Source organism: Heliangelus exortis, chromosome 3 (genome assembly GCF_036169615.1).
Source record: "Heliangelus exortis chromosome 3, bHelExo1.hap1, whole genome shotgun sequence".
NCBI lineage: Eukaryota > Metazoa > Chordata > Aves > Apodiformes > Trochilidae > Heliangelus > Heliangelus exortis.
Window position 1 is genome coordinate 80072255 of NC_092424.1, and position 27246 is coordinate 80099500.

At 43.3% G+C, this 27246-nt stretch overlaps 1 protein-coding gene across 2 annotated transcripts; it reads right to left on the bottom strand.

The window, feature by feature from the left end:
- Window positions 1-228: 228 nt before the first annotated feature.
- NT5E (5'-nucleotidase ecto) lies at window positions 229-24296 on the bottom strand. 2 transcript variants are annotated; one of them, XM_071741401.1, is made up of 9 exons: window positions 22898-24278; window positions 18496-18718; window positions 13068-13256; window positions 10567-10764; window positions 8945-9096; window positions 5127-5235; window positions 4170-4319; window positions 2481-2681; window positions 229-905 (listed from the first exon to the last, which is right to left on the bottom strand). In XM_071741401.1, exons 1-9 carry the CDS (start codon window positions 23231-23233, stop codon window positions 748-750), a joined length of 1716 nt encoding a protein of 571 aa, XP_071597502.1. In that variant the 5' UTR covers window positions 23234-24278; the 3' UTR covers window positions 229-747. The 2 variants fall into 2 exon arrangements, with proteins under 2 accessions (XP_071597502.1, XP_071597503.1); XM_071741402.1 differs by lacking the exon at window positions 4170-4319 and having other exon boundaries at window positions 22898-24296.
- Window positions 24297-27246: the final 2950 nt, after the last annotated feature.

The window sequence follows — 27246 nt, forward strand, 5'->3', positions numbered from 1 at the left end:
TATGAGCTGTACTCACAGATTGTCTTCTCACTCTATATACAGTCCCCAAACTTCATATTAAATAGTTTTATATATATATATATACATATATATATATTCAATTTGTTAAGATGGATCAAATTCAAATCAAGCTTTCATTGCACCCTTTATTAATGGAAAATGTGAGATGCTGCATATTTAAAAAAGAAAAGGTTTTCCATTTTACTTAACTGCATGTAAATTGACCTCTTGATTTTAATGACACTGAGTTTATTCCAGCTTTTTTTTCAGGCACTGGTGTAGGTATGATAAATATGACTGGAAGCAAAGTAGAATTAAATTTAAAGCTTTAACTCTGAGTGAAGATCACAAAGGTATATACACAAATCATACATCAATTTCTAGAAGCTTGGTTAGGCTACTGGAATCAGATTCTTAATCAAGACACTATGTAAAGCATCTAAAAGAATTTGACAAATTAAAAAAAAAAATCCCATTAAGAACCACTGACACTTTGCTTCTTGAAACACTGCACTGGGGGTTGTGTGTGTTTGTTTCTACCTGCTGAATCAGCCTGAGGGAAGTCAGGAATTCTACCCCATGTCCTTCCATGACTCCACCAGATTAAAGACAACAGCTTGTGCTGCTGGCATGCAGCAACCTAAACACTCATTTAAAGTGCAAGAAGAGAGGATGGTTCTCTTTTCCCTTTATCAGCACCATCTCTCCTCCTAGCCTTCCTCTAAACAAAAACACAGTGAGCAAACCTCAAGTACACAAGAATGTTACAGTGAGCAGTACAGAAATCAGGGTGAGGCTTCCCTCAGTAAGGCTTCCAGAAGAAAACTTGATTCGACCTTCAACTGCTGGGTAAACTCTCTTCATCCTCTGGAGGTAACGGGAAACAACTTCAATATCAGGTTCACCTGAGCAAACAAACAAGATAAAGTGTTCTCAACCCAAACTTCAGAGCCTGTCTAGAACTGCAGTTTTAGCACAGGTCTTGAAGCACCAAAGCTTTTATGGTTTGGCATTCTGACTCGGAGCCTGCTGTCCAGGCAGCGTAGAGGTGTGGAGAGTCTTGTGCACAGATGTGCACAGATCTGTGGTGGTTTGTAGCCTGACATTTTGGAAGCAACTCGTATTTTATGGGGCAAAAAAAAAGAGTTCTCTTTCCATTGCCTGGCTTGTTTATGTGCATCTTTCTTTACAATGGTAACTTCCAGTCAGATTTAGGTAGTTTCCCTCCTGTTTAGGGTAGGAACCTCCTTACATAGCTGGCAAGGCATCCTTTAAGCCTTTTCAAATTTAACTTTTTAAGGAAGAATTTCCAGCCTGTGTGCTGCTGCATGCACATGAAATATGATGTGGGGTTTCTACAGAGGAAGATGTGGGGTTTCTACACCCTTGGGGCAGAGCAGCCAACCATGACATAGGAGCCCTTTCTGGTTCATGCTCTTACAATCCAAAAGTCCAAGACCGCCACCTTAAAAATAATTACAGCTTTGCTCCTCTGATATGCCAGACTACTTGAACCTTTCAACGTGTTCTCTTTTGCTATTCCTAATGATTTTTGTTTGTATGGATTTATTTCTCCACCAGGAGATACTTAAATAAAAAGCCCCAGCTCCCAGTTTGTGAGCGTTATGCTGAATTTGACTGAAAACACCACTTGTGAGGATCAATTTTAAATTTAAACACCCCATAGAACCAAAAAAAGGAGCCTGTAATCAAGGTCCAAAAGGAAAGCATGTTTTTACCATCTGTTTCTTTAAATACAACACTACATCCTTTTGCTGTTTTCAGAAATAATTTGTAAAACATTTTCAAGTTTCCTTTTGTCCTGAAATACGTGCATGTCAGCGATACAAATGCTGAATTTCTCAACAGTTTGTGTGCTACTCCTGAGGATCTTAAGGCAGCACCAGACACCCTCCCTCCTCTGCCTCTCCAGAGCTGTGTCTGTCAGCACCCTGGGTGCTGCTGCCTGCAGGCCCCATGAGAACCCCTCTGCTTTTGGAGAGGGAGGCTCAGTCCCCAGTGAGCAAGTTGGGGGTTCCCCACTGCTCCCCTCACCTTCTGTGCTGCTCCCCTGGGCTGCACAACTCTTGCTAGTAAGAGGTGATGATTCTGTGTTTGCAAATACTTCTATACAGTGGAAGTTTGAGGCATAAAGAAAATCTCACCTTTCTTTTTTGATGCATTGCTTAGTGATAATTTAAGTGCAAGGCACTTTTTGGGGGTTTTTTGTGGTTTACCATGATATCAGAACTGCTCTTGCAGAAGTGCTGAATTGACAAGGCTTAGATTCTCTGTGAAACTTTTGTGATTTAACTGAAAAAGAATACAGTTGCTGGCTACAACCAAAACTTGTAATGCTGAGCAGTCAGATGAGAAGCAAATTTGATCTATCCGGCAAAAGCAAAAAGTCTGAAATGTCTACTGTAAAAACATCCTTTTAGGAATTGTTACTCTGCTACCCTGTTGGAGCCCATCCTTACCTTTAGTGTATCCCAGGTTTTTATTTTGTAGCATATGATACCCATCTCCTCCGAATAACATGTAGGAGGGAAGAGTCACATTGTAGATTTCATCCATCTGGAGTGGGACGTAGGCTGGGACGCGGCAGGCTGTGCAGAGCACTTCCAAGGTAACAACTCTGCTTCCTGGGGCTCTGGAGAGATCATAGACCACATGGATGCCTATGGAAATAAACATTTCAATGACACTTCATGCAATGCCTATTGGACAGGGCTAGAAGCAGCATCCTCCACCTTCTTTAGGTTAGTTTTTGTGACTGAGAGGTTATATTGCTCTGAATGATACCAGTTAATACTCTATTTTCTTTGCCCAGTAATCAGCTTTTACCCAAGAAAATTCTTCAGATTAGAGAACTGCTGAACTACTCTCCCACCTTTGCTACTTCCCTGTTTTCATCACTGCTTCACAGAAGGAAATTACGAGTCATGGGATTAGGATACTGAAAGATAAAAACATCTTCCCTTGTTTCTGCAGTCACATGCCTTCTCATTCCACTGCCTTCTTGGCTGAAATTACTTCTTTCAAAACAAACCACTCTAACTTAGCAGCTCTTATGTCCTGAAAAAAGAAAGGTGGGCAAGTGGTTTCTACTCACTGTAGCAGTAATACTGCTAGCTGGGAGCTGTCCTCAGGCAAATCCTGGGGAGAGTTAGGTCCATAACATTGCCAAGAACTTGCTGATCAGGAAGCTACTAAAGCTCATCCAAAGCACAGAGTCTCTTCCAACCCTGGTGCTCTTCCTGCTCTGGATATTCTCCTGAACCCTTTCCAGAGCTCCCAGTAATTTATTTTATTTTATTATGAAAAGGCATTGAGCATAAAGGGCTGCTGCTCCTTTACCTTAGCAGCACCCAAAAAACCTGGTAGCTTCCTGGTGAATCATATACAAGACATCAGCTGTATCCTTGGCACGGGGGGGTTCTAGGTGACAGGGAGGGGTAGAGCCCCCCATCACCAGGCCACACAGGGGGAAAAGCCTGGAGGGGGGGGCAAAAATCCCTCAGCCCCTGCTCTTGACATTTTACCTTTCTGCTAAATAAATAAAATCCACACTGCATTGTAGAGAGCCCAGGAATAAACATGACTGCAGCCTAGTGCACATCTGGGTAAATATGTGGGCAGCTGCAGTTCAAGAAGCATGTGTGTTTTTAATATTGACTGTTCATCCCTAAAATATTTAGAAATTCACTGGAGAGGTTCTACGGTCTACTTGGGCTATCTCTAAAACTATCAGCAACCATGAGGCAACAGCAAAAAAGTAACTGGCAGTAACCCCAGTCTGGGGTTTCAAGTTAGGCTGCCAGCGAAGAACTGAAAACCAGAGTTGGTTGTAGCTACTACTGTGTTACAGCTTGACTTAATTATATCTTCCTGTAATTAGCTGAAACATTAAATTGCTGCCATTCCAGGTTACTGAACCAACTGAGACTCCTGTCTCTGCTGATGGGAACAGCCCTGTCCTGTGTGCTGCAGCAGCTCCATAGGCAGGATGGAGAGTGGTTGTTAGCCAGCACTGTGAGCCACAAGGCTGGGAGTTTGGACATTTTTTTTTTTTTTTGGACATTTTTTAAGAGGCTTCCAGGTGTAACGCAGCCAAAAGAAGGGATGGCTGGCTCAGGAAAGTGAGAAGAGGAAGGAAGAAAAGGTACCTCCCACCTGCAGCAGCTCTCCGCTTCCACTCCCGTACCTGCGCACGCTGTGCTCAAAAGCTTCTTTCAAAGTGGAGCCTCTTATCCTTACCAGATCAAAACGACCTCCAAAGGGCAAAACAGACAGCAAATCTTCCAAAGTAATGCTACCTGGGGGAATGAGGCTTTTTTTTACTTTTTTTTTTTTTTTAAAGTTTACAGTGATATTTTAGGATCATTTATAGCATTATGGTTTTGACAAGGGATGGGGCAAATACAGCTTGAGAAAATGAGGGCCAGCAGAGGTGAGGATCACACAGATCTTGTCCCCAGTCTAAGGGCCTGCATCTTTATCATCCAGCAAGTATCAAGACCAATAAATCTGAGTTTGATGTAACTGCATGTATTGGTATTCAAATAATTCTACTAAAGCAGATTACACACCACCAGATTGAGATGAAAAAAAGAGATGTTCTTACAAAGGTAAATTTCCCAACAGATTTGCTCATGTAGACCCATGGAAAGATTTAGCTAAAATGTAAAAACCTGTTTGTTTTCACTTTTCATTTATGTGATACCAGGAAAATAAGACCTTTGGTAAGACCTTAGCACTCAGAAAACCCAAAATTCATTTATTCTACATCAGTCTATAGAGGCCTCCCAGTGACCATATTCTATATGACCTCCTACACTAGGAGGCAAAGAAATAGCCACCATCTTTCTTGGTTCCAAGGCAGCAAGGAGAGTGGGAAATTATAAGAAGCTTTGTGTACAATGCTAACAACTTCTGTTAATGTCAGCCTGAGTGCAGCTGGGCTCTGATGAAGGATGACCATTTGGGAAAGTCTGAAATAGCTTCCAAACACTCTGAAAATCCTATCAAAACAAGTCCATGCATAACACTGGCTTCAGGCTTACATGATAACTTTATTTCTTCCTTTTTGATAAAGTTATCACACACCTTGTCATTTTACATACCATTAGTGCTCTGCTCATCAATGGGTGATCGTATCCCACCTCCATTCAGGATGCACATTGAAACATGGTTCCATGACTTTTTATCTGGATATCCAACATTCTCATAAAGCTACCAAAGGAAAATATTTAAACTGATTTTTTGTCCTCACTTAGTCCAGACTCTGGAAATTTACACCAAATACAATCTGAGAAAACTTTTATATCTTCTTTGACATTATCTTCAGCCCCACTGTAAAATCGTGTATTATTAAAAAAGCTAACAAAACATAGCAAAACACATCAAAGTTAAGTGTTTTGCTTTCTTAAAATATTTGCCTCTTTCTGCAGTGAACTCTCAAACTCCCCCATTGTCTGTGTGTATGTGCCATGACCAGGACAGGCCAGCTGAAAAAAGGAAGGATGATTTTTTTGATTGCAATGACTGTGATAAAGACAAAGGATTTGAGGATATTTGGAGAACTGGGAAGTGAAAAGGATCTTAAATAGAGTGGTACTTACAGGGGAATATATAAATTAACCTCTCTCTTGGTGAATGCTGCAGGGAATTAACATTTTTTCAGCTTCTCTGAGGCTGGTTTTTAGTATTTGGAATGGTCTGGGCTAAGTAGAAAGATGAAGAGTGGTAGAACAGGAAGCAGGCATTCTAGATCAGGCCCAAAATGCAAGGATGGAGATAATACTTGCTTGTGGCATCCTAAGTAGCAAAGAAAATGGAGACCAGGGATGTACTCAGTTGTGTAAGAATAATCCCACAGTGCTAATCCTCAGAAGGAACTGAGTAGAACAGGAAAAGGCTGAATAAAGAAACAAGGACAATGGAAGGACTGGACTAGTTTCCATATAGGAATGACTGTGGTTATGACCCCACCCTCTCACATAAAGAAATATGAGGACACGACAGAAGTCTATAAAAAAAAAGGGCATGTGGAGGCTGGGTAGGAATTGGTGTGTTTTCTCATTTCAAGAATGAGAGAAAGCTAAGAAAGATTCAGAGAGGAGGGACAAGAATGGTCAAAGACACATAAAAGTTTCTGAATATAGAATGATGATGCAGGCAAAGTCTGTCCGACCTGGCAGAGACAACAGAAGGAAAATATTTGAAAAGCCCATAAAATCATGAATGGCATGAAAAGGGTGGATAGGAATCCAGTGTTCCAGTGGAAGGAGTAGTCCTTGGCCTCCAGCAGGCATCCAGGGGGCAGCAGGGCTGCACACAGACAAAAGAGCAAGATCTCTGCAGGATGTGCAGGGCAGGAACACCCTGCAACTGCCTGTGCTGAAGGGAAAGTGGGATGGGGCAAGTTCAGGGAAGAGAATTCCAGTAGGAGCTAGAAAACACCAAGACTACTTCTGGTTTGGGAAGTCCCTGAGCTGCAAGCTGCCAGGAGATTGGGGCAGATTTGAGTACAGTCTCTCCAGAGACTTGACCAGGTGTATACTCTTCCCTCACCATCCTCCCCTTTGTCACTCTTGGAGAAAAGACTCTGGGATGGGTGGTCCTGACATCTGTTCCAGTTTGGCCACTTGTCTGCTGCACCCCTCTGCTAAGTGTTTACAGCCTCTGGCTTGTAGGTCTATAAATGTTTTGAGTCTCCAGCTTTGTGATCAAAGTTAGTCCCTCTGACCAGATCCAAGAGATATTCTTAAGCAACGCATAATTTATCAATTAATATTTTTTTTCTGTTTGCTGATTTCAGTCTGAACTATACCCCTAATTTACTAATTTGCCTGGAACCAACATCAGGATTACAAATCTGTAACTCCTCAGTTCCTCACAGAAGTATTTTGAAATTGTGGTGCTGCAGTTGCTGCTCTCCAGTCCTGAGTGCAGAGGCAGTGTAAAATAAGATCTCTAACACTGATATTAGCAATTTCCCAGCTATTTCACATTAGAGTTCCTTTAAAATCCTTCGTAAAATGCCAGCTGGGCCTGTTGACCTTCTTATCTGGTTTTTTTGTTTGGTTTTTTTTGTTTGTTTGTTTTTTTATTTAAGGTTCTTTGTTTTTTTTTTTTTTTTTTTGCTATGTTTGGGAGATGCAGCACTGAACTAAATGGGCATCTGTTTTGCCCCAGTACATTTGTACAATCAGTCCTTCAAATTGCTCAATCTCTAGGTTTCCCAGGACACCTCTAAGTATTAAAGCCCAGGGCACCAGAAAGTTCTGGGTTTTACCTCCCTGCCTCGGAATGGATGGCACCAGAGAGGAAAGGAAGAGTAGAACTGGTAATGCAAAGACCACAAAAAGCAATCCATGTACCTACTGATGACTGCAGATGGTTTTCTAGAGACATTGATTTAACTCAAGTAGAATTTGTCCTCCCGAGACAAAATGTATAGCAAGACAATCTACAGAGTTCTGAAATTTACTTTCTTTAAGCCTAAAAAGCACCACATCTTTCAAATAAAAATCTAAAAAAGTCTAGCAGGAGGCAAAAGACAAGGCACTGCAATTTTAGTAGAACTCTATGCAAGTTCTCAGAACTTAGGCTAATTTGGAAACCAGCCCATGTTCTAGGAATAAAATTTTAAGAATAACAATAGAAGCAACCACATGAAGAGCTATGGGGAAATATCTAAATGGAAACTCATGATTATTAATTGTCTCCTGACCTAGTGGCAATGCTGCAGGACATTCCTGGTAGTGCTCATTCCCTGGAAACAGTCCCGTTAGCGAACATTTTATCCTGGAGCACCCAAAGGAACTGGTGCTGGTGTGGGAAGGTAAAATAATCAAAACCAGCTCCTGGAAATAGTGGAATTGTTCAGCCTGAAGAAGAGGAGGCTCAGGGGAGACCTCATCACTCTCTACAACTCCCTGAAAGGAAGGGGTAGCCAGGGGGGGGTTGGTCTCTTTTTCCAGAGATGACTTTCAACAAGACAAGAGGGCACAGTCTTAAGTTGTGCTGGGGGAGGTTTAGGTTGGACATTAGAAAGAATTTCTTTACTGAGAGGGTGATCAGGCATTGGAATGGGCTGCCCAGGGAAGTGGTGGATTCTCCAACCCTGGAGATATTTAAAAAGAGACTGGATGTGGCACTCAGTGCCAGGGTCTGGTAACTGCAGCGGGAGTGGATCAAGGGTTGGACTTGATGATCTCTGAGGTCCCTTCCAACCCAGCCAATTCTATGATTCTATGATTCTATGAATAGTGACCTCTCACACCTCTGCATGTGATGTGAATGTTACCTGTCAGGATGGAGCAAGGGCTGGCAGCTCCCTGTGGGCTGGGGTACCAGGGGCTGGGGTACCAGGGGATTTTATGTCTTCTGTGCCTTTGTGTGTACATCCTATCCCCCTTCCTTGCTTCAGCTGGCACCTTTTGGAGTGTCTTCAAGGGGACAATTCATACCAGTAACTCGTCAGAAAACCACACAGATTTTTTTTTTTTTTTTCCTGGGCTGGTGTGTTAAAAAAGGGTGACAGCAGAGCCCAGTGAGTGATGATGGGGCAAGAAGGTACCTGCTGTGAGCAGGGGGCTTGTAGAGGGGTGGCAGGTCGAGCTCTCCTCCTTGCTCAAGGAATGGGCTCTGAGATTGGACCACCATGTTCCTTAAAGCCACAGGCTCAGGGCCAGCTGTGAATAAGCCTCTATGTGAGGATCTACCCAAAGAATAAACTGCTCCTTCCTCTATAAAGCAAGATTAATTATAGTGTTGCTGGTGCCAGATCTTTTTAGGGATGTGGTAGATACTACAGTGCTGGAAAGCAGCACAGAGCCCGTGCATGGATGGACAGTTCAGAGCCTGGGAGTGTTTCATCTGATAGCTCTGGAGTAACACTGAGGTGTGATTACCACCCGTGGTGGCAGTGTCTTACCACAGCATCACAAAGGAGATTTCCCATGTTACATTCTTGGAAACGGCACATTTGGCTTGTTCCATCCAGGTAAACACTTGTCTTTCCAATCTCTTCAGAATAATTCCCCAGGTTCTTCCTCCATTCTTCCACTTCTTCTTCAATGTGCTCATCTAGAAAGTAGTGCAAAAGTGTAAAATAAGCATTGCATGTATCTCAGATCAAGTGAAAATGACACTAAGGTGAAAGCTTATGGAAAAAACCTGCTCTTTGGGATTCTAAAATGTAACACTTTCCCCTAAAGGCTCTTCAAGCAACATGGTATCTTACACTCACCTCAAAGACTGTAAAAGAGGCAGTCAGGACAGGACAAATGAATGAGCAACTACTCCTGTGCCACAGCAAGGTTCTCTCTTATAAAACACTTAAAAATTTTTTTTGGTTAGTCCTGTTCTAGCCTCTGACAACGGGGCTCTAGCACCTTCCCTGACAGACGAGAAATTTTAATATACAAATGACATTTTATGTCAAGAGATTACTTGACATAATCTCTTTTGTTTTCCTAATTATACTTTCCTCCCATTTAATGTAGTGCTAAAAGGAACACAGGCTCAAATACCAATGTCAATTAATGAGCCCTTCATAGAAATTAATTCTCTACGCACATCTGTGCATACCTAATGCAAATCTAATTCTTTCAGAAAAAAAACCAATACAAAGATACTTGTATATGCAGATAGGTAATGTCACAACTGTTTTATATCAGCTATTAGTTTTAAACTATTTGCCATATAACTGCCAGCAACAGCAACGTTTATTAAATGAGAGCCCCTATGTATCTGAATTTTTACAGACATCAGAGAGAAAATGTAAACTCTCTTTACATAATTTCAGAGAATAACATAGTAAATAAGAATATAATTTTTAAAGTATATATTTTATAAATACTCTGGTAGAAGCTAGAAAGTCTGGTAAAAGCTCAGAACTTCATACAGCAAAGACTAGAGAACCAACCCCAGGTAATTACAGAGATGACAAAAAGCAGCTAACACTGCTCAGACAGAGTTACACACAGAAAGCAACAGATATTTTTCTCCTCACAGTTCTTTCAGTTTTTTGAGCTGACACACTCAGAACTGAAAACAAGAAGTTGTGGGGTTTGCATATTAAATTTGCACATCTCCAGGTGTGCAAATCAGAGCACATTTGCGCAAATCCACGCACATTTCCAATTTTTTTTTTTTCTGGAACATTTCTACTTCCCTAAGCTGTCCTAAACTCTGTTCTGAAGAACCCATCCTCTGGCAAGTCAGTGTGATTTAGTCCTCATAATCTCGTAAATAATAATTACAGGGCTGGCTAAAATGGGCTCTGTAAGTGGTAAGGCAACATATTGCCTGAGTTTCTGCGTAAGGACACTCAGTGATTTTAAGTACACAAAAACACGCCCTGAATTTGTGCCTCTTCAAAGAGAAAGAGAAGCAGAGGCAAACTGGGGACAAGTGTAACAGGGCCTGAGCCCTGCAGGGAAGGGAACTGCAAGCTGAATAATTCTGCAGCACTGCAGCACTGTGCATCCCACATAACAACGCTGGAACTGCAGTGGAGCGCTGCGGGCAAATTCCAACATCTCGTGCACGTACCTTGGGGAATGCTGGTGTCCAGCAGGATGGGGTTTCCAACTGCTTCAACTACATTTCCTTTCTTGTCAAATGTAACATTTAAGTAACCCAGATATTTTCCGTAAGCGTAAGCTTGTACAACTGGCACCTTCCTCCCATCATCTGAGTCAACCATGAATGGATAGGGGCCAGCTGGCTGTTCAGTGGAGGGTGGGGTGCCTGCACGAAACAAGCACATAAAGTGGGTCCTCAGCTCATGTAACCTCCCAGGAATTATGAGAATGACATTTCTGTTTCTCAGCCTCAAAACAGCCAAGTAGGGTATTAAGCAGAAACAACAATGAACATCTTGGATGACAAGCACACATTTGACTGCTCAGTTATGCTATTTCACAAGAGGCAGTACTGTTTTCAGGCCATGAACTCTGAAAAACCACCGTGGTGCTTATTAAATTGTGACAGCACACTCCTCCATGACATCATATCACATCAGCAACAAAGAAACTTTTTCTTATAATTATTTCAATCTAAACCTCTCGGTAAGGCAAACATACCAGCCTCTGGCTGAGAAGTTTTATTGTTAGGCCCTGACAATAACTACATTATTCTGCATCAGACAGAAAATGAGTTAGTAAAACTGGTCAATATAAAAAAAGTCTAAACTATTTTTATTGATAAAGTGCAGTCAGAATACCTACAAGCAGCTCCTGCACATATGCCCAGCTGATTTGGTTCTTACTACACCAAACAGCCTCCAAAATTTCAGACAGGTTGCAACCCTTCTGCAAAAGCAAACTTCATTAGTGTTAGAGGTCCGTGGCCATGGATTTAAAACTCTTATCAACCTGCAAAGCCCAAAGGGTGATTAGATGCAGGACTTGGAAACAGATTAAAGCAAGGCATTTACAGAGAGAAGAGATCTTGGCTCAATCAGCACAGGGCACCTCAGGATTTAGAAACAATTTAAGGGGAGGGAAGCAGCAAAGAAAAGTAGAGGGCAAGGGTTCCAAGGGTACCAAGCCTTCTCCTTGTGTCCTTGACAATACTATCTGAGTAGTAGTGTTCCTTCCCCCTGTTACTCCCATCCGTATTTCTACACTGTCGTCAGCCAAGACCCAGGTTGGGCAGCTCTGAGGCACCCTGTGCTGCAGGGCAGCATCCCCAGACCCTGCTGCTCACTCCTGTCCAAAGCTGGAGGCATTTCCCATCCCTGTGTCAGCCAGAGCTGAGGTGCTGGTGGGGTGGGGACATGGGGGAGTGGATCCGGAGGGAAGCAGGCTCTTAACTTCCACTGCTCCCAGAACAACTGGTTTCCTTCCATTTACAGCTGTTTATGTAATGTGAAATCCTGGGGTAAGCAGCATGACAAATGTTCCTCTTACAACTCCAATACAATCCATATTTATCTCTAATCCTTCCTCTCCTCCAGGGAGAATGGCTGTCACAAACTGCACATTGAAAAAAAAATCTACCAAAGAATGAGTCTTCTGCTTTCAGACTGCCTGGCAGTTAGCTCCTTGGTGGCAACCAAAACCTCTTCACTATTCCATGTCTATTTTAGGAAGAATTTAAGAAGCCCTGTAGCTTATAAGAACCTTGCAGGATTTATGCGTGTGGCTTTGGGTTTTTTGGAGCTGAAAAAGGAACTGCTTTTGACCTCCTGCTCTTGTGTAATCCTCAAATGAACCAAGCATTAAGCAAAAGTTACACTCTCTGATCATCTCTTTACTTTACATTGGCTGCCCATGGTTCAGTGCTTGTCCAGAGCTGTGTTCATGCTTTGCTTTCTGAGGAAATACTTTCTGATACTGATAATTTCTTGCAGGATCTATTATCACTATATTATTCTGTTGTTAGATAGATGTGCTCCTCCTGTAAGGAAGACTTTTCAGTTCATCTTATCCCCAAAGAAACTGAATTGATGTACATGTATTTTAATTAAACTAGTGGATACATGTGTTTTGGTATAACTCCCCCCAGATACTTCTGATTTTTCATTCTTCTCACCCCTTCAGTGTCAATATATTAAGTTAAACTTGCTTTATCAAACCAGTAGAACCCTTGGAAAAGGGACCAGAACTCACTCCCAGCTGAGGTCTTTAACCTGAAGGCTGCCAACCCATCCTGCGTGTTCTCTCAGGCCTTGTGAATTGCCTGTGACTGACTTTGGTTAAGTCACATATAAGTTTAATTATAAACATCTTAGTTACTGCTTTATATATGTGAGCTTGAAACAGGTACAATATATTTGGTAGTAATTTAGCCACCCTACTACCTTTGCTCCTCTGTACTGCTTTGCTCAGGCCACCTGGAATATCCACAGCAGTAAGGAATCTTTCAGTGGGTTAGGGCACATCTTACTCACAGCCTGGTTTGAATTAGTTTCTTCCATGGAAGTTATGGATGGGTACCAGCTATGAATCTGGTCCAATACACCCAGTAGCAAACCATATTTGTGAAAGTTCTCAAGGAGAAACAGTTTCAGCTTTGCTTCAGAAGCAACATTTTAGTAAGTAAAATACCTGTGTAGAGAAATGTGTTTGTGTGTCCTCCAATTACAACATCCACTCCTTTCACTTTTTGGGCAATATTTTTGTCCACAGTAAAACCAGAATGTCCTAGAGCAATTATTTTGTTTACTCCCATAGAAGTAAGTTTATTCACTTGTAATTGCAGTGCTTCAATTTCATCTTCAAATATTACATCATCCCCTGAAAAAAACCCAAACAAAAAACCAAGCATGAATGCATTTACAAAGTAAGTTAATTGTTATAAAAAACCAAAGCAAAACCAAAACCTTAACAAGTTGATATCAGATTCTATTTTATAAAATTAATGCAACTTTGAATATCAGTGGCTTTCCCTTGGTTGGCTCAAGCTCATGATGTCTGATGCTCTCCAGTCTCTCAGAAGCACCTGTGTGCTTAACTACTGCAACATTCCTGCACTGAGCTGTGTGTCCTTGCCTATACTAAACAAGTTGTAACTCCATAAAAAAATTCAAGTGACATCAACTGCGGGATAAAAAATTTAATGGCTTTTATTATTTAACTAGAGAAAGTAATTACACCAGTAAGTTTCTGAGTATAAAAACTGGTGTTGTACTATAAAGCTTTTTTTCTGCCCAAATATTTCTTTGAGATCTTCCGTATTCTCCCAGGTTAAATCTTTTTATCCCGCTCTAATCTTTCTTTCCCACCTTCGCCCTGCCCCTTGAGGCTCTAAACAGCAGCTTCTTCAAGTCCTGCACTAAACTCTGCCTTTTTACACAATTATCTCACCTAATGCCAACCACTTTCACTAGTACCGATGCAACCCAGCACACAACTGAGCTGCCATCCTGAAATGAAAATATAAAGAATGGAAAGCCCAGAAAGGAGAAATCTTCTCTGGACCACAATGTTGGGAAACTCCTAATCTTTCTGCAAAGTTTCCATGCCCACTGAAATTATTCTAGCATGACGAAGTTACAAGAGCAGTAGATAAACATGTGCTTTTATCCCAGGCAAAGGGTTTTGGGTTGCAGAAAAAGGCTTCCTCTCTAAGAGGCTGATTTCTCTGACAAAGTTTTAAGCATAAAGAACACAGTCAACAAACTGTTATCCTAAACCTTCCGGTGGAGACAACCAAGTAGCATTTCTGCCAGTTGCCCCTCCACCTAATTCCTCTCCTTCCTGCAGAGTTTTGTCATCAAGTTCAAAGTATACCTTTAAACTCAAAAGATTTACATTATTTCATAACAAACAGAGGAGTGAAATGAATTCACAATCCAGTGCAAGACGTCTCAGGAAATGAAGAGGAAGCTGCTACAATGGGAGAGATAAAAGAGGGTTACATAAATTGGTTCCCCACCACACCCATTGAATGGTTCGGTTACTGCCAGAGGGAATCTCTGTACTGCAAACTGCAGAGGGAATTGTTCAGTGCATCCCCACATTTTCTTCCTGTGGACCTCTTCTTAGAATCAAAGAGTCAGAAGTTAATTGAGGTTGGAAGGGACCTCTGGGGATGACCTAGCCCCAAACCCACTCAAAGCCAGATGAGGGTGTCCAGGGTCTTGTTCAAGCAAGCTGAAATTCCACCTCTATGGGAAACCTGTTTCATGGTTTAACTGCCTGCACCATGACAAATTATTTCCTCATGTCCCACCATAATTTCCTGTCATACTTCTTGAGCCCATTCTTTCTTGTCCTTGTCCTTTTTCTGTGCCCCTCTGGGAAGAATCTGTCCATGTATTCTCTATAAACCCCCTTAAGACTATGGAGGATTGCACTTAGTTCCCCCTTAGCTTTTCTTCTCCAGGCAGAAGGAAGCCACCAGCTCAAGCCCCTTTTTGTACATCCTTGTCCCTGACAGAAGCTGGGCTTGATGAACAGCTACTGGCAAAAATGGAAACCTGAGCAAAGCTCCTTGAGCACAGGCCCTTTGTGTGCTCATCTCATCACCCATCACCAGCTGCAATGGTCATGCACAGCACAGTGTGGGAGACCAGGTCTGCAAAGAGAGCTGAGTTCTCTAAACAAAGAGCAAGAGAAAGCTGCTGGCTAGCTGTGCTAGCACTCAGTTGCCTGCAGGCTAACTTCTCCCATGGCATGCAGCCAGGTGGCCCAAGATAACCAAGCTCTCCCCATCAGCACCAGGTCCATTACCCCTCTACGTTACTGCAGCCTGTAATGCACCATACACTGGAGACATTATCATTCATCTTTGATCCATACTAAACCAAATCTATTTGTATAATGAGGGAAAAACAATGCCTGTCCCATGCCAGTAAGTCCATCTCTCCCCTGTGACTGTTTTGGCAGGACACAGGCAGCCACCAGAGCTGGGGCAGGCAGTGGCACTGCCAAAGCCACCCACACAGCCACCATCTGCTGCCCACCTCACCCTTGGGAAGGGATCCCTGCCTGGGGGTTGAAGGAGCTTCTGGCACCCCTCTCCACATGCCATGGCATCTCCCACCACTTTGTATCCTCTAACTGAGCTGAAATGGGCCAGCAGGTTCAGGAGTCATACAATGGGCAACTAAGAGCAATCACACAGCACTCGTTTCTCTCAGAAAAAAAAGGCAAAAAGCAATATACTGCTTAGCACTCAACTGCACAGTTTGCTGAACAATCTGAATGGAAATAAAATGCTTCCATAAGAGTTCGTCATTGCCTATGTCATTATTCCACTCCTCTTTCAAGGCATTAAACTGAAGTGACATTCTCTTCTCTTTATAGATGGGGTAGAGTTTCAGATAAAACATCCAAACTGTGCTATAAACGAACAAGGAACAAGAAGTGGCTGCATGTTAGAAACATTACACAAGCTAGCCAGAATAAATAAATGGCATTTAAAATTCCCATTTAGAAAGCCCTGCCAAGTTGATAGTTTTAGTAAACATTTGCTGCCAGTAGGGTTACAAAGTAAGCAGCTTTGGGTTTCCACCTTATACGAAAAGGCAGTGGACAAAATGAGATGTATTATTTCACAGCACTGAATGTGTATGTGGCATCTCTCAGGACAGATGAAGGCAATAACTCTGTTGCAGGGTTTACAGCATCACTGAAGAACTGGAGCCAAGTGAGAAGGCACCATCAAATACTAGAAAGATGGTCTTGGGATTATCAGTGCAAAGCAAGTATATAGAAAACTCTGTTTACATGCCAAATTAAGAACAACTCTTGGAGGATGTTCCTAAAAAATGTGCTGTGTATTTAGCTGAGATATACAGCAACACAGAAGAGAACTTTAAAAAATTGTTTAGAATGTAGAAATCGTGCTAGGAGCTCCCTATCCCTAAGGTTTCCAAACAGTAGCATTAACAGAACCTTCATCAGAGGTTAATTGCTCCATCACAACAGAAACACTGGGATTTATGGACTTTATACTCTGTTCAAGTATGTGGAGCAGACTATGAAAAGCCTAAGTTGTCATTTCATAATTATGTGGAAGTTACTGACATCTACCAACAGAAGAAATCACACTCACAAAAGAGTTCCACTGCAAGTAGTCACGTAGGAATTCATGTCCCAGCATTTTCAAGCTTCCTGTTTGCCTTGAGAATGCCCTAAGAGTGTACAGCACGCCAAAGCCTGAGAAAAGTGAATCATCTGGAAGAAGTGTGTAGAGATAAGCAAGGTGCTGAATTTAAAATTCACAGTGTATCTTCTTAACTGAATTAAGGAAGTAGCTTGATAATCATTTTGCCACTAACCCATCTCTGCCATGGCTTTATCAGTCTGAAGGATTCCTAAGTCAGGGATGACATATAGTCACTGGGTTATATTAACATATCCTGAATTTTCAAAGGTCCCAAGTGCTGAGGAGGCAAAGCAGAAAATCAGAAAAACTCTGATGGCTATAAAAGTTGCTTTTAGGATCTGACTTGCTTGTTGCTCAATTATACTGTGGGATATACTTAGCTTAGGGCTGCTTCAGCTCCATCTATGGAGCTTTTTTAAAAACCCTTCCATTTTAACACTGTTTTTTTCCAGTTGTGGTCTCCATTATACTATCTCAGCATACCAAGGCATTCAATATGATGTCTAGATGTTATTTTAAATGTATGTAAATGCTTCAAAGAATCATTCCAGCACTAACTGAATTTTTCTCTAATAAATATATTTGCAAGAGTGTTAATTTGATGACCCCACTGCACCAACACAGTAGTCTGGAAGAAGAGCTGAGATCTATTTTATTAATCCTTAATGAAGAAAAGCATCAGCTGTCTGCCCAGTTTCCAAACTTAATGTGATGTCAGGTGGTATCAACCCCCATGCCCTCAAGCACAGGTGAAATTCTATTGCCTACGTAGAATTTTCATTTTCCTTGGGGAAAAAAAAAAAAAAAAGACTCCAAAACCACATCACTGTAAAATAGGAGTGATACAAAAGTCTAGTCTGACCCCAGATGTCCCCTTCCTGATAATTTAAACATCCACCACAGGAATTAAAAAGCACAGAAAGAAAAGCAGCTTTGCATTCTAATGCTGCTTCAAAATGCTGAATATTCCTTTCCTGAAGGAAGCTATGCAATGCTTATTTATTACTTAGATTGAAAGGGAAACAAAAATATTAAGTTTTCTATGTGGAAAATGTCTAAACACCAATGCTTGTGGCATCCCTACTGCAAAAATCAAGGAAGAAAGTTTGATTTTGTCAGAGGGCAGCTGAACTTTAAGCAGACAGTGACTCAGATCTCCTACAGCTGATTAAATGTGTTCCTCATTCTAGTAGACCATTTTATTTTAGTAAAAAAGCCCTCAGCAAACCAAACCCCCTTAAACACTGGAAAAATATTCAGAAATTGAGAAGCCTCTTTCCTCATCAATTCTAATTTTACTCATGAATGAAGCAATTGTGGTAAAAGCTGAATGGGTGTTCCTTCTTTAGTCTAATTTCTGGAAATATTTGAGAAGCTAAAAACATCTTGGGCAACTTCTGCTTCAAAAACACATACGAAGCTCTCCTTGCTTGAGCATGTGGGCATCCAAGAACAAAATTTCAACACACAAAAAAATGTCTTGGTTTGAACTCATTTCACTCTAGAGACATGCTGTATTCATGTTTTAACATTCATTTAAACAATAAATAACCATAAAATGCAAAAGAATATAATTTTAAAAACCCAAACAATAAAACCTAAAAGGCCCACATACATCCCCTGCAATCTCACTAACCCTCTTATATTATTTTTGATAATTCGTAGATGTTAAATAATTCAGGTCTGTCTGAAAATGGCTTTTAATGTTAACAGTACTTCATTTTAAAAATGAGGCAGATACAGAGTCGCATACTACAAAGTAAATACTGATAAAACTACAAAATTCTCACTTTTCAGCTCACAGCATTCATCTTTGGATTCAAACAAGTGGGAAAGTCATAAAAAAGTAACAAAGGACAGTATAACTATATAAAACTTATATACTAAAAGTATCTAAAACATATACTAAAGAAAACATACCTGGCTGTGAAAGAAAAGACGTTTCCTTTGTAGTGTAGCCAACAATTCCGACTGATTCTGAGCCAAAATGCACTATTTTAAAAGGTTTAACATATTTCATCATTTCATTTCCTAGTGGAGTTTTGCCCTTGATGTTTGCACTCAGGATGGTAAAATTAGCATTCTTAAGAAGAGGGTCTAATAATCCACTCACACCTTCATCAAACTCATGGTTCCCCAATGCCTGTGAAAAGCAACAAGAAAATATAAGACCCTAACTCCAATATTCAGTCTAAATACTCTCATAAATGATATATAAGGTATGCCTGAGAAACAAAGTCTGTGTCAAAATCTAAACCCTATCTAAATAAGTGTTTGTAACTCTATACCAGATTAAAACCCACTGGTTTTTCATCCTGTAACTGCAAGAGAGAGGATTAACAATAACCACAAAAGGAAACTCATTTTGTGTATGGAAAACACATCGTTTAAAAACACACTGAAGGCAATGTTAAATAACAATGACATTCGTTGCTACCTTTAAATAAAACATGCATTTTAAGAGCTTATGCCTGGAACTACAGTTTTGGGTTGTTTTTTTTTAAAGCATGTGTAATTCACATTTAGTTAGGAGTTACATTTAAACATGTAAAAAGAAAACAAGTTTCTAGATATCATCAATATCAACACACAGCAGAAGCTCTACTGCTGACCAGGTAGGGAGAATCTCCCCACACTACCCACAGTGGGTCTGTGAACACAAATGCAGGTGGGAACATAACATTGTGAAGTGCCAAGACTTTCACACAGAATGAGCAGTCCAGTTTATTTATCAGCAAGATAATACCAACAAGAGGAGCACATTAATTTCTTCTGTGTTGGCTAAGCAGACAAAAATGGACTTACCTTAAAGGACTGTGCAACTTTCTCTTACCCACCCATTTTTCATGCTCAGCCTAAGGTTGCCACATGCCCATGCCTGCAAATTTGGCATTAGCAAACTTTCCACAGACCACAACTTTGCAGGAGGACAATGCATGCAAAAACCTTGTAATGTATTTAGGTGCTAGGGAAGGAAAAGATCTTTCTATAGAAACGTGGTAATAGCACAGCTTGGTACAAGTTTTCAGGTGGCAACTGGAGCAGATCACAGACACGGTGCTAAAGTCAAGGGGTCAACTCTTCCAGACAAAAGCGTGCTCATAATTTCATTCTGAAGATTTAGTGGGGAAAGTCACGTTCATTATCAAAAAACACTTATATAAATCTCTGCTCTACTTAGATAAACAATCCCTATAGTGATAGTTCCAACTTTTATTTCCCAAACAGATGATATTAATCCTGACCACATTCTGACCAAAGCTGGGAAGCTCAGTATTTAACCAGCTGCCTGCAAGTGTCTTTCTTCTGGGGAGACAAAGACTCTCAAATCCTTTGATCCCCACAGGCAGGTAGTCAGTGGCCCTCTGGAAAAAATTAGGATATTGGTAATAATTTGCATTGGCAACCAAGTGCTCCTGCTTATGCTGGTGAGAACACTACTTACACCCCAGAGAAGGAGCCAAATCCTTTGCATGCTGCTGCATTTAAAAACAAAAACAAAAAAACCCAACAAAAAACCAGGTGCAAATAAAACTTTGAATTGGATTTAACTGTCATTATCTTGCTGTTAAAAAGGAAAAAAAAAAACCAAAACCAAAAAAGGCAACCAACCACTTTACAGGCTTTAATAAAAACTTATTCCTTGGTGTGGGAAGTTACCCAGCCTCTTGTTCATGAGAAATCACTGCTGGCTAATAATACAGGTTTTTTTTTGATGCAGTTCCTCCTCTGGAGAGGAGGCTGCAGATGATTTGGGGTTCCTGTACTCTGCCTTACTACGCTTATGCCCAGAGCTTCTAGGATTCTGTACCAGTGCAAATATCCCTTCACTAAATCTGAATGCATTGGCCAGCATAAACCATAAGTCACAGGGGAGGACAAACAGAAAAATTTAGGCACACAGTATGTGATAATATAACGCCCCTTCTCACAAGAAACCAAGAGAAAAATATTTCAAAATCAGGACACAGATTAACAGAAGGATGCAACTTTAAAGTAAAACTGGAAGACTTCTGACACCCCTACAATTACTGCCTTGGCAGTACTTAACTTGGCTTTTGTTAATTACACCAAAAAGCAAGGCTAGTGTCCAGAAAATTTGGAAGGCAATGCCTAGCTAAACAGGAGAAAATAGGCTTGGGGTGATAACAGATATAAACTAGAAAAGGACAAACCTGAAAAAAGGAAATTTGTGGAACAAACCTCTAATGCTGCCAGGCTGCCCTAAAACCTCCCGTGTCTCCTGCCCCCATCCTGTAGAAACTTCTATGACTCATGATCCCTCCTTCATCCTGTTTGCAACCCTCCTCTTGTATCTCACTTCTAATCATTCCAGTAATCCCCACCCCTTCTGTTAGGGATGTGAATTTCCAAATTTTGCTTAAAGAAGCACTAGCTGACCCTTCGGCAGTGTGGCTTGTACCTCGTTCCCTGTATCCCCCCAGCCATCGTCCCTGCTGCTTGGTCCCCATGGTCTGTGGACAGAAGAACTGAAAAGGATGCTGAAGGGCTGCCCAACACTCTGCACTTGTCCTCAGGCTCTTTGGTAGCAGAGAAAGCTGCTGAAGTCTCTGTAGTTCTTCAGTCTATCCAGTTACCTTCTATCCACTGACAGTCTTCCAATTACAATACACAGCACTTCCACAGAGACCAAATAGCTGACTGCTTCAGCTAAGACATTAGCATCCAGTACAAACCTTTGGTTATCCAGTATGGTGTGGAATTGTTTTGCAATCTTACTCTAATGGAAAAGGTTATGGGAACCCTGAAACAGTCATCAGATGGTTCCCTCATACTGTGTTTCTGAAACTAGTTCATAACTGCTGATTTTGGCTGAAAGAGTTTCTTTCTTGTGATATGATCGGGAACCGTACAAGCTACAGGCCTGCCCATGAACCAGCCAAGCCAGCAAAAGCAAGGCTAAGAAATGATACCTATCAGCAAGCTTTGGGAAAAAAGGTAGGAAAAAACACCTCAAGCAATTTCTGCACTGCAGAACACCAAAGTGCTCCCCAGCTCTCAGTGAGGATGAGTCTTGAACGTACATGCTCCTTCCGGTCACCACTGGAAGGAAAAACCCTGCTACAGTTAGAAACCCTGTTACTGTTAAGTTTTACAATTAGGAAACAGGTCATTAGCCAATGTGATCTGGGAGCAGCATCCTCCCACAGACCTGTCTGTCTGGTAGGAAGTGTGTTTATCCTAGAGGAAAGCACTGGGGCATCCCTTTCACTTCCTTAGCTGTTCTGAAAGAGAATGAATAAACGGGTGAAGCCATTTTTACATGGTAAAGGAAAGTGGACTCCTTTCCAGAGAAAGCAAAAAAAAAAAAAAAAAAATGATAAGACAGAGAACGTGATATGTATAGAAGATTTCCCCCTCAGGCTGTCAATTGAGATGAAATAAATATGCATTTGCTCTCAAAAAGCAATCTCTCTCAACTACAACTTGAACCTCCTCTGTTCGGGTAAAAAGAGGATTTTTACAAGCAAAATAAACAACGACAGTTTTTTATATATTAATAGGCTATTGCCCTGAAACAAATGACTTAAGAACATGGAGTGACATCCCCGTAATCTCAGTCCCAAATTCTTCAACCTTCCTGTCAGCACTCAGATGACAAGAAGAGGCAGAGTGAAGGTGTGGGACTGGCACCGCCTCAGAGAGCTCCCTCACATCTCCGCTGTTAGGAGTCCCTGGGCAATTGGCACACAGCCTCTTACACCCCACCCCACCCCGCCCACAGCTCTGGTGGGACCGAACAAGATCAGGGTGGGACTGATGAAAAATAAACATCAGCCCAGCCAACACGTGCCATCTGTCCCTTCCTGCAGGACCGGAGCCGGCAGGGCAGGCTGTGAGCCCAGCCCAGGGTTAAACCCTCTGTGGCAGGCCAGGCTCCTCGCCCGACTTTCTCCGGGCTCGCTCCCAATGCTTTTGCTGACCCCTCTCCAACAGGGCCCGTCCAGCCCCTGCCTCTCCCAAAGGGAGCTCTTCCACTGCATCACTGGTATTACCTCTGCGTACCCTTGGCATCAGCTCCCGGTTTCTGGCTACCCAAGGGGGCTGCCAGCTCACGACTTCCATCTCCTCTCTTCTCCTTGCTTACCTGCACCTTTGACCACGAACCTAGTGTGACCTACAGCCTTCTCTGATACAGCGCTCCGCACTCAAGGAGACGACAACGAAAAATAAAATAAAAAGGGGGGGAAGAAAAGATGGGGCTAGATCCAGGACCCAAGGAGAGGAAAGCCCCTCACTGCACCCCCCATTGCACCACACACCGCCCCTTCACCCCCCTCGCCCCACGGGCCCGCTTTACCATGGCATCGTAGCGCAGGAGGTTCATGAAGTGGGCGGCCTCCCGGCCCTTGAAGCGGGAGAACCACACCGTGCCCTGGTACTGGTCCCCGGCGTCCAGCAGCAGCACGTTGCGGTGCGCGGCCCGCTCCGCCGCCACCCGCGCAGCCCTCCGCGCTACGCCGCCGAAGCAGCCCGCCAGCCGCTTCTCCTCGCCCGCGCAGCTCCGCGTCCCCGCGCCCCGCGCTTCTACCCGCCCGTGCACGTCGTTGGTGTGCAGCAGGGTCAGCCGCAGCTCCGCCGCCGCGCACAGCACCGCCGCCGCGCAAAGCCACGGCCCGGCCGCCCACCCCGCCATGTCGCGGGGGGCTCCGCGCTGCTCCGCGGGACCGCTCGGCAGCAGCGGCTCGAAAAGGGGGTGGCCGCAGAACAGGGGGTAGGCGGGGGGAGGAGGGGCGGGTAGCGGGGGAGCTGCCGGGGAACCCGCGCAGTTTGCGCGCCGCCCCGAGGAGCCGCTGGGCTGCGCTGCACTGCGCGGGGCCGCCAAAAAGGCGTCGGAAGCCGCAGGTGTTCCGAATCTGCTGTGCGTGTGCGAGGGCTTGGGGCGGCAGCCCGGGGCTACAGGGAGGTCGGCACTGGTGGCCACCGGCCCTCAGGGCTCGCCGAGTCCCCAGCAGTGTCCTGCGCCCGCTGCCATTCCCGGCCCCCGCTGCCCCGACCTCCCCACCTGGGTCCTTCACCACGGCACAGCTGCTGCCGGGCTGGATCGGGCTTTCGGCCGTCTGCCGGAGGTCAAATGAGATGGAAATTCAGCCAGCTGCGAAAGGACGGACTCCAGTGCTTACAGGAAGCCTCGGTGAATGTTTAGCACTCTGCAAGGAGTTTCCAAACCTTCACGTGAAAATGTTTGTTGTAAGCATTCCACTCAACCTCTCTCCTCCTCTTCCTCCACCGGTGCTTAAAATAAAGACTGCTATTTCAGCCCTAAAATGAGTGGCACTACTTTAAGAACTGACTTAATTATAGCTCCAGCGTTCTTAGTGCAGAATCATGAATTGCTCTCAAGACTTCTTTTCCGTGGTTAAAAGTGAAGCTTTTAGTTGCGGTTTGGCATATGCACGCTGAGGGGAAAACATGCCAGTGCCTTAGATAAACAGCTTGTTAGGGGTATGGCATGGGGTGATCAGCACTTGGGTAAATCAGACTGCCTGGTGGCCCCACCTGCTCCTTGAAGTCATGAATCCACCGTGTGGGTCCACATCTCCTAGCTTTACTAAACGACGAAATTATCCGGAGAAAAGAAAACTTCCAGTGTTGGCTTTTGAAGCGCTGCAACTTCTATATTCTTTCTTGCAACTTTGGGAAAATCGTACGTTTGAAGCACTGACTGTCTGGTCGATTTTTTTTCTTAGCAGCAGAAGCTTCCCCACTGCGTAGAAAAGTGGCTGTTTCTTACAGCATTACAGAGGCTGTGCAAGTTGCTGTCTCCTTTCCACTGAATGAAGTCATGACCCGGTTTCCTGGGCACCCAAAGTCCGCAGGATGGAATCTGAACTCATTTGGTCTTTTTGTTTCCTCAGATGGCTGGAAAGTGAATGAACCTGTATTTTCTTCCATGATGGTTGTGCTCTACTGTCCCTGTGCTCCCTTATGAGACTTGAATTAAACCAGCTGTGTGGTATCTTCTCATTCATTCCCTTTGATGAGTGCTCTGTGCACTGCCTACCCCATCCCAAGGGAATCTCTAATGGCATTAACTGCACTAGCAAAATTTGGAGTTGTGCTTTCTCTCCTCCTTTTCCCTTTGGCTGTGCTTCACCCTTCACTGACCTGTGCTGACAGCCTGGCTGGGTTTCAGTTCAAAGCCCCAAGTAGGTGCCTCCGTGTCCTCCAGTTTGTGGAAGTTTTCATTGTGGCCACTGGGATTCATCAGCTAGACAAAGGTGCTGGTGCTGTTTGGTGGTATCCAAGTCTTCCTCCAGAAAGGAAGATCTTCTGTAGGTCTTGCATCATATCTTCCAGCTTCATGTGTCTGTCTTGGATGTCTGGATGCATCTTTTTTGGCAAATGAGTGTCTCATGCCATGGCTGGTCTGCTGGATTATCTTCAGGGTGCATGCCCTGTGCTGACCAGATCTCCACTATCTTGACAGAGGCATAGAATAATTTTGGTTGGAAAAGACCTTCAAGTCCAACCATTAAGCTAGCTCTGCCAAGTTCACCACTAAACCATGTCCCTAAGCACCCTACATGTCTTTTAAATGAGTCCAGGGATGGTAATTCTGCTCACTTCCCTGGGCAGCCTCTTACAGTGTCTGACAACCCTTTTGGTGAAGAAAGTTTTCCTAACATCCAATCTAAGCCTCCCTTGATGCAACTTGAGGTTATTTCCTCCTGTTTTATCCCTTGAAACCTGAGAGAACAACACTGACCCTTCTGCAACCTCCTTTTAGGTAACTGTAGAGTACAATAAAGTGTCCCTTCCGCCTCTTTTTCTCCAGACGAAACAGCTCCGGTTCTCTCAGGTGCTCCCAGTGAGACTTGTGCTCAACACCCTTCACCAGCTCCACTGCCCTTCTTTTGACCCACTCCAGTGCCTCAATGTCCTTGCAGTGAGGGACCCAAAACTGAATACAGTATTTGAGGTCTGGCCTCACAGTGCCAAGAACTTTGCTTGTCCTGCTGGCCACACTATTTCTGATACAAGTCAGGATGCAGTTGGTCTTCTCGGCCACCTGGGTACACTGCTGGCTCATATTCAGCCAGCTGTCAATCAACATCCCCATGAGTTTAAACAGTTCATCACGTGTAGAAAGACCAGGCCTGACTTCAGTCACACCCCCTTTATCCTGATCCATTGTTCCTGCTCTGGATCAGCTAGAAAAATAGCAACATCATAGAATCATAGAATCATAGAATAGGCTGGGTTGGAAGGGACCTCAGAGATCATCGAGTCCAACCCTTGATCAACTACTGCCACAGTCACTAGACTATGGCACTGAGTGCCATATCGAGTCGCTTTTTAAATGTCTCCAGGGACGAAGAGTCCACCACCTCCCCAGGCAGCCCGTTCCAATGTCTGATCACTCTTTCCGTGAAAAAATTCTTTCTATCTAATATCCAATCTGATTAGCATTACCAAAGGGCCCAAATCTGCTAAGAAATCAGCTTTGTCAGAAACAAAGACAACTCTGGCCAGTTGCTCTGCTTCTGGATTGCTTAACTTACATACATGTGTGTGCCAAACACCATTTATCTGATTGGCATCTGCCTGACTTGTCTTCTTTCCTCATCAATCACTGTCCCAGGGACACCATTTCTAAACATCTTCTGGTTCTGCCCACTGCAGCTCTGTGCAAATGCAGGCACACAGCAAAAACCCAAAGGAAGCAGAATTTACCTACTTGGGTACACAATATTGTCTTTGGCTTCGACAGCACAGCCCCACCCCAAATTCCACAGATCTCTTTGTACCCTGAGCAGTCATGCTTTAGTCTGGTTCAGGACAGTGTATGAGAAACAGCCTGGGGCTGTTCTAAGAAGACACTACACCTCATCCATCAGGGATGGACAATGGAGTACTCATTGGGAGGCCACCCTGCCTCTTGTGTCTCCTGGCCTTGACTGTTGATGTCTCCCTTATCAAGCTTCTCATTCTGATTCTGCAAAGATCTCATTTCAAGCAACATTCACTTAGGAATTGATCAGACTCATAAACTGGCACCCTCTTGCTGTGGGAAGGGCTCTTCGATGATGGTGCCTTCGTCCTGGGAAGTAGCTTCCTGGATATTAAGGGAAGAAGAGCGAGAATATTTGGGACCAGCCCTGTGCTAAAAAGGCCTATTGCAGAACTATGGTGGGATGCCCAGAAGAGGGGTATCTGAGCCAAGGGATGTGTTGCTAAGCCAGGATGTTGACTAGATATATTATCCACCTTCTATCGTTACTTCTCCAGCCTACCACTGATGTATTAACAAAAAGTGTAATGTCATGAAAATGCACAGTAATACACCTGAGACTGCTGGAACTGAAGCCAGAGAAGACAAGAAAGCACCAGAAAGTGTGTGTCTACCAAGCATATGAGAGAGAGGGCTAGAGAGAGGAATAATGTGCTTCATGTGTAACTGCTAGCTACATCCTTCCTTTTTCCCCTTCTGCTCCTCTGAAAGAAGTAATTAAGCCAGGATGTCAGTGGCACATCCCATGACCATGAAGAAAGGTCTTTGTATTCAGCACCGGCATATGTTTCAGGAAAGCTCTTCTAGAGTTCCTTTAATAATGTCCAAAGCTCTCACACAGGACTGGTTCTGACATGTGCTAAATTGTTTCAGACCTTGGTTAGGCAAGGGTGAATTCCACAGCCAATGAGAAG

Coding starts and splice junctions, on each gene's coding strand:
- NT5E (XM_071741401.1), bottom strand. CDS start 23,233: ATGGCGGGGTGGGCGGCCGGGCCGTGGCTTTGCGCGGCGGCGGTGCTG. Junction 18,719..22,897: donor TCCTGCGCTACGATGCCATG/GTAAAGCGGGCC, acceptor TGCTTTTCACAG/GCATTGGGGAACCATGAGTT. Junction 13,257..18,495: donor GTCTTTTCTTTCACAGCCAG/GTATGTTTTCTT, acceptor GGTTTTTTTCAG/GGGATGATGTAATATTTGAA.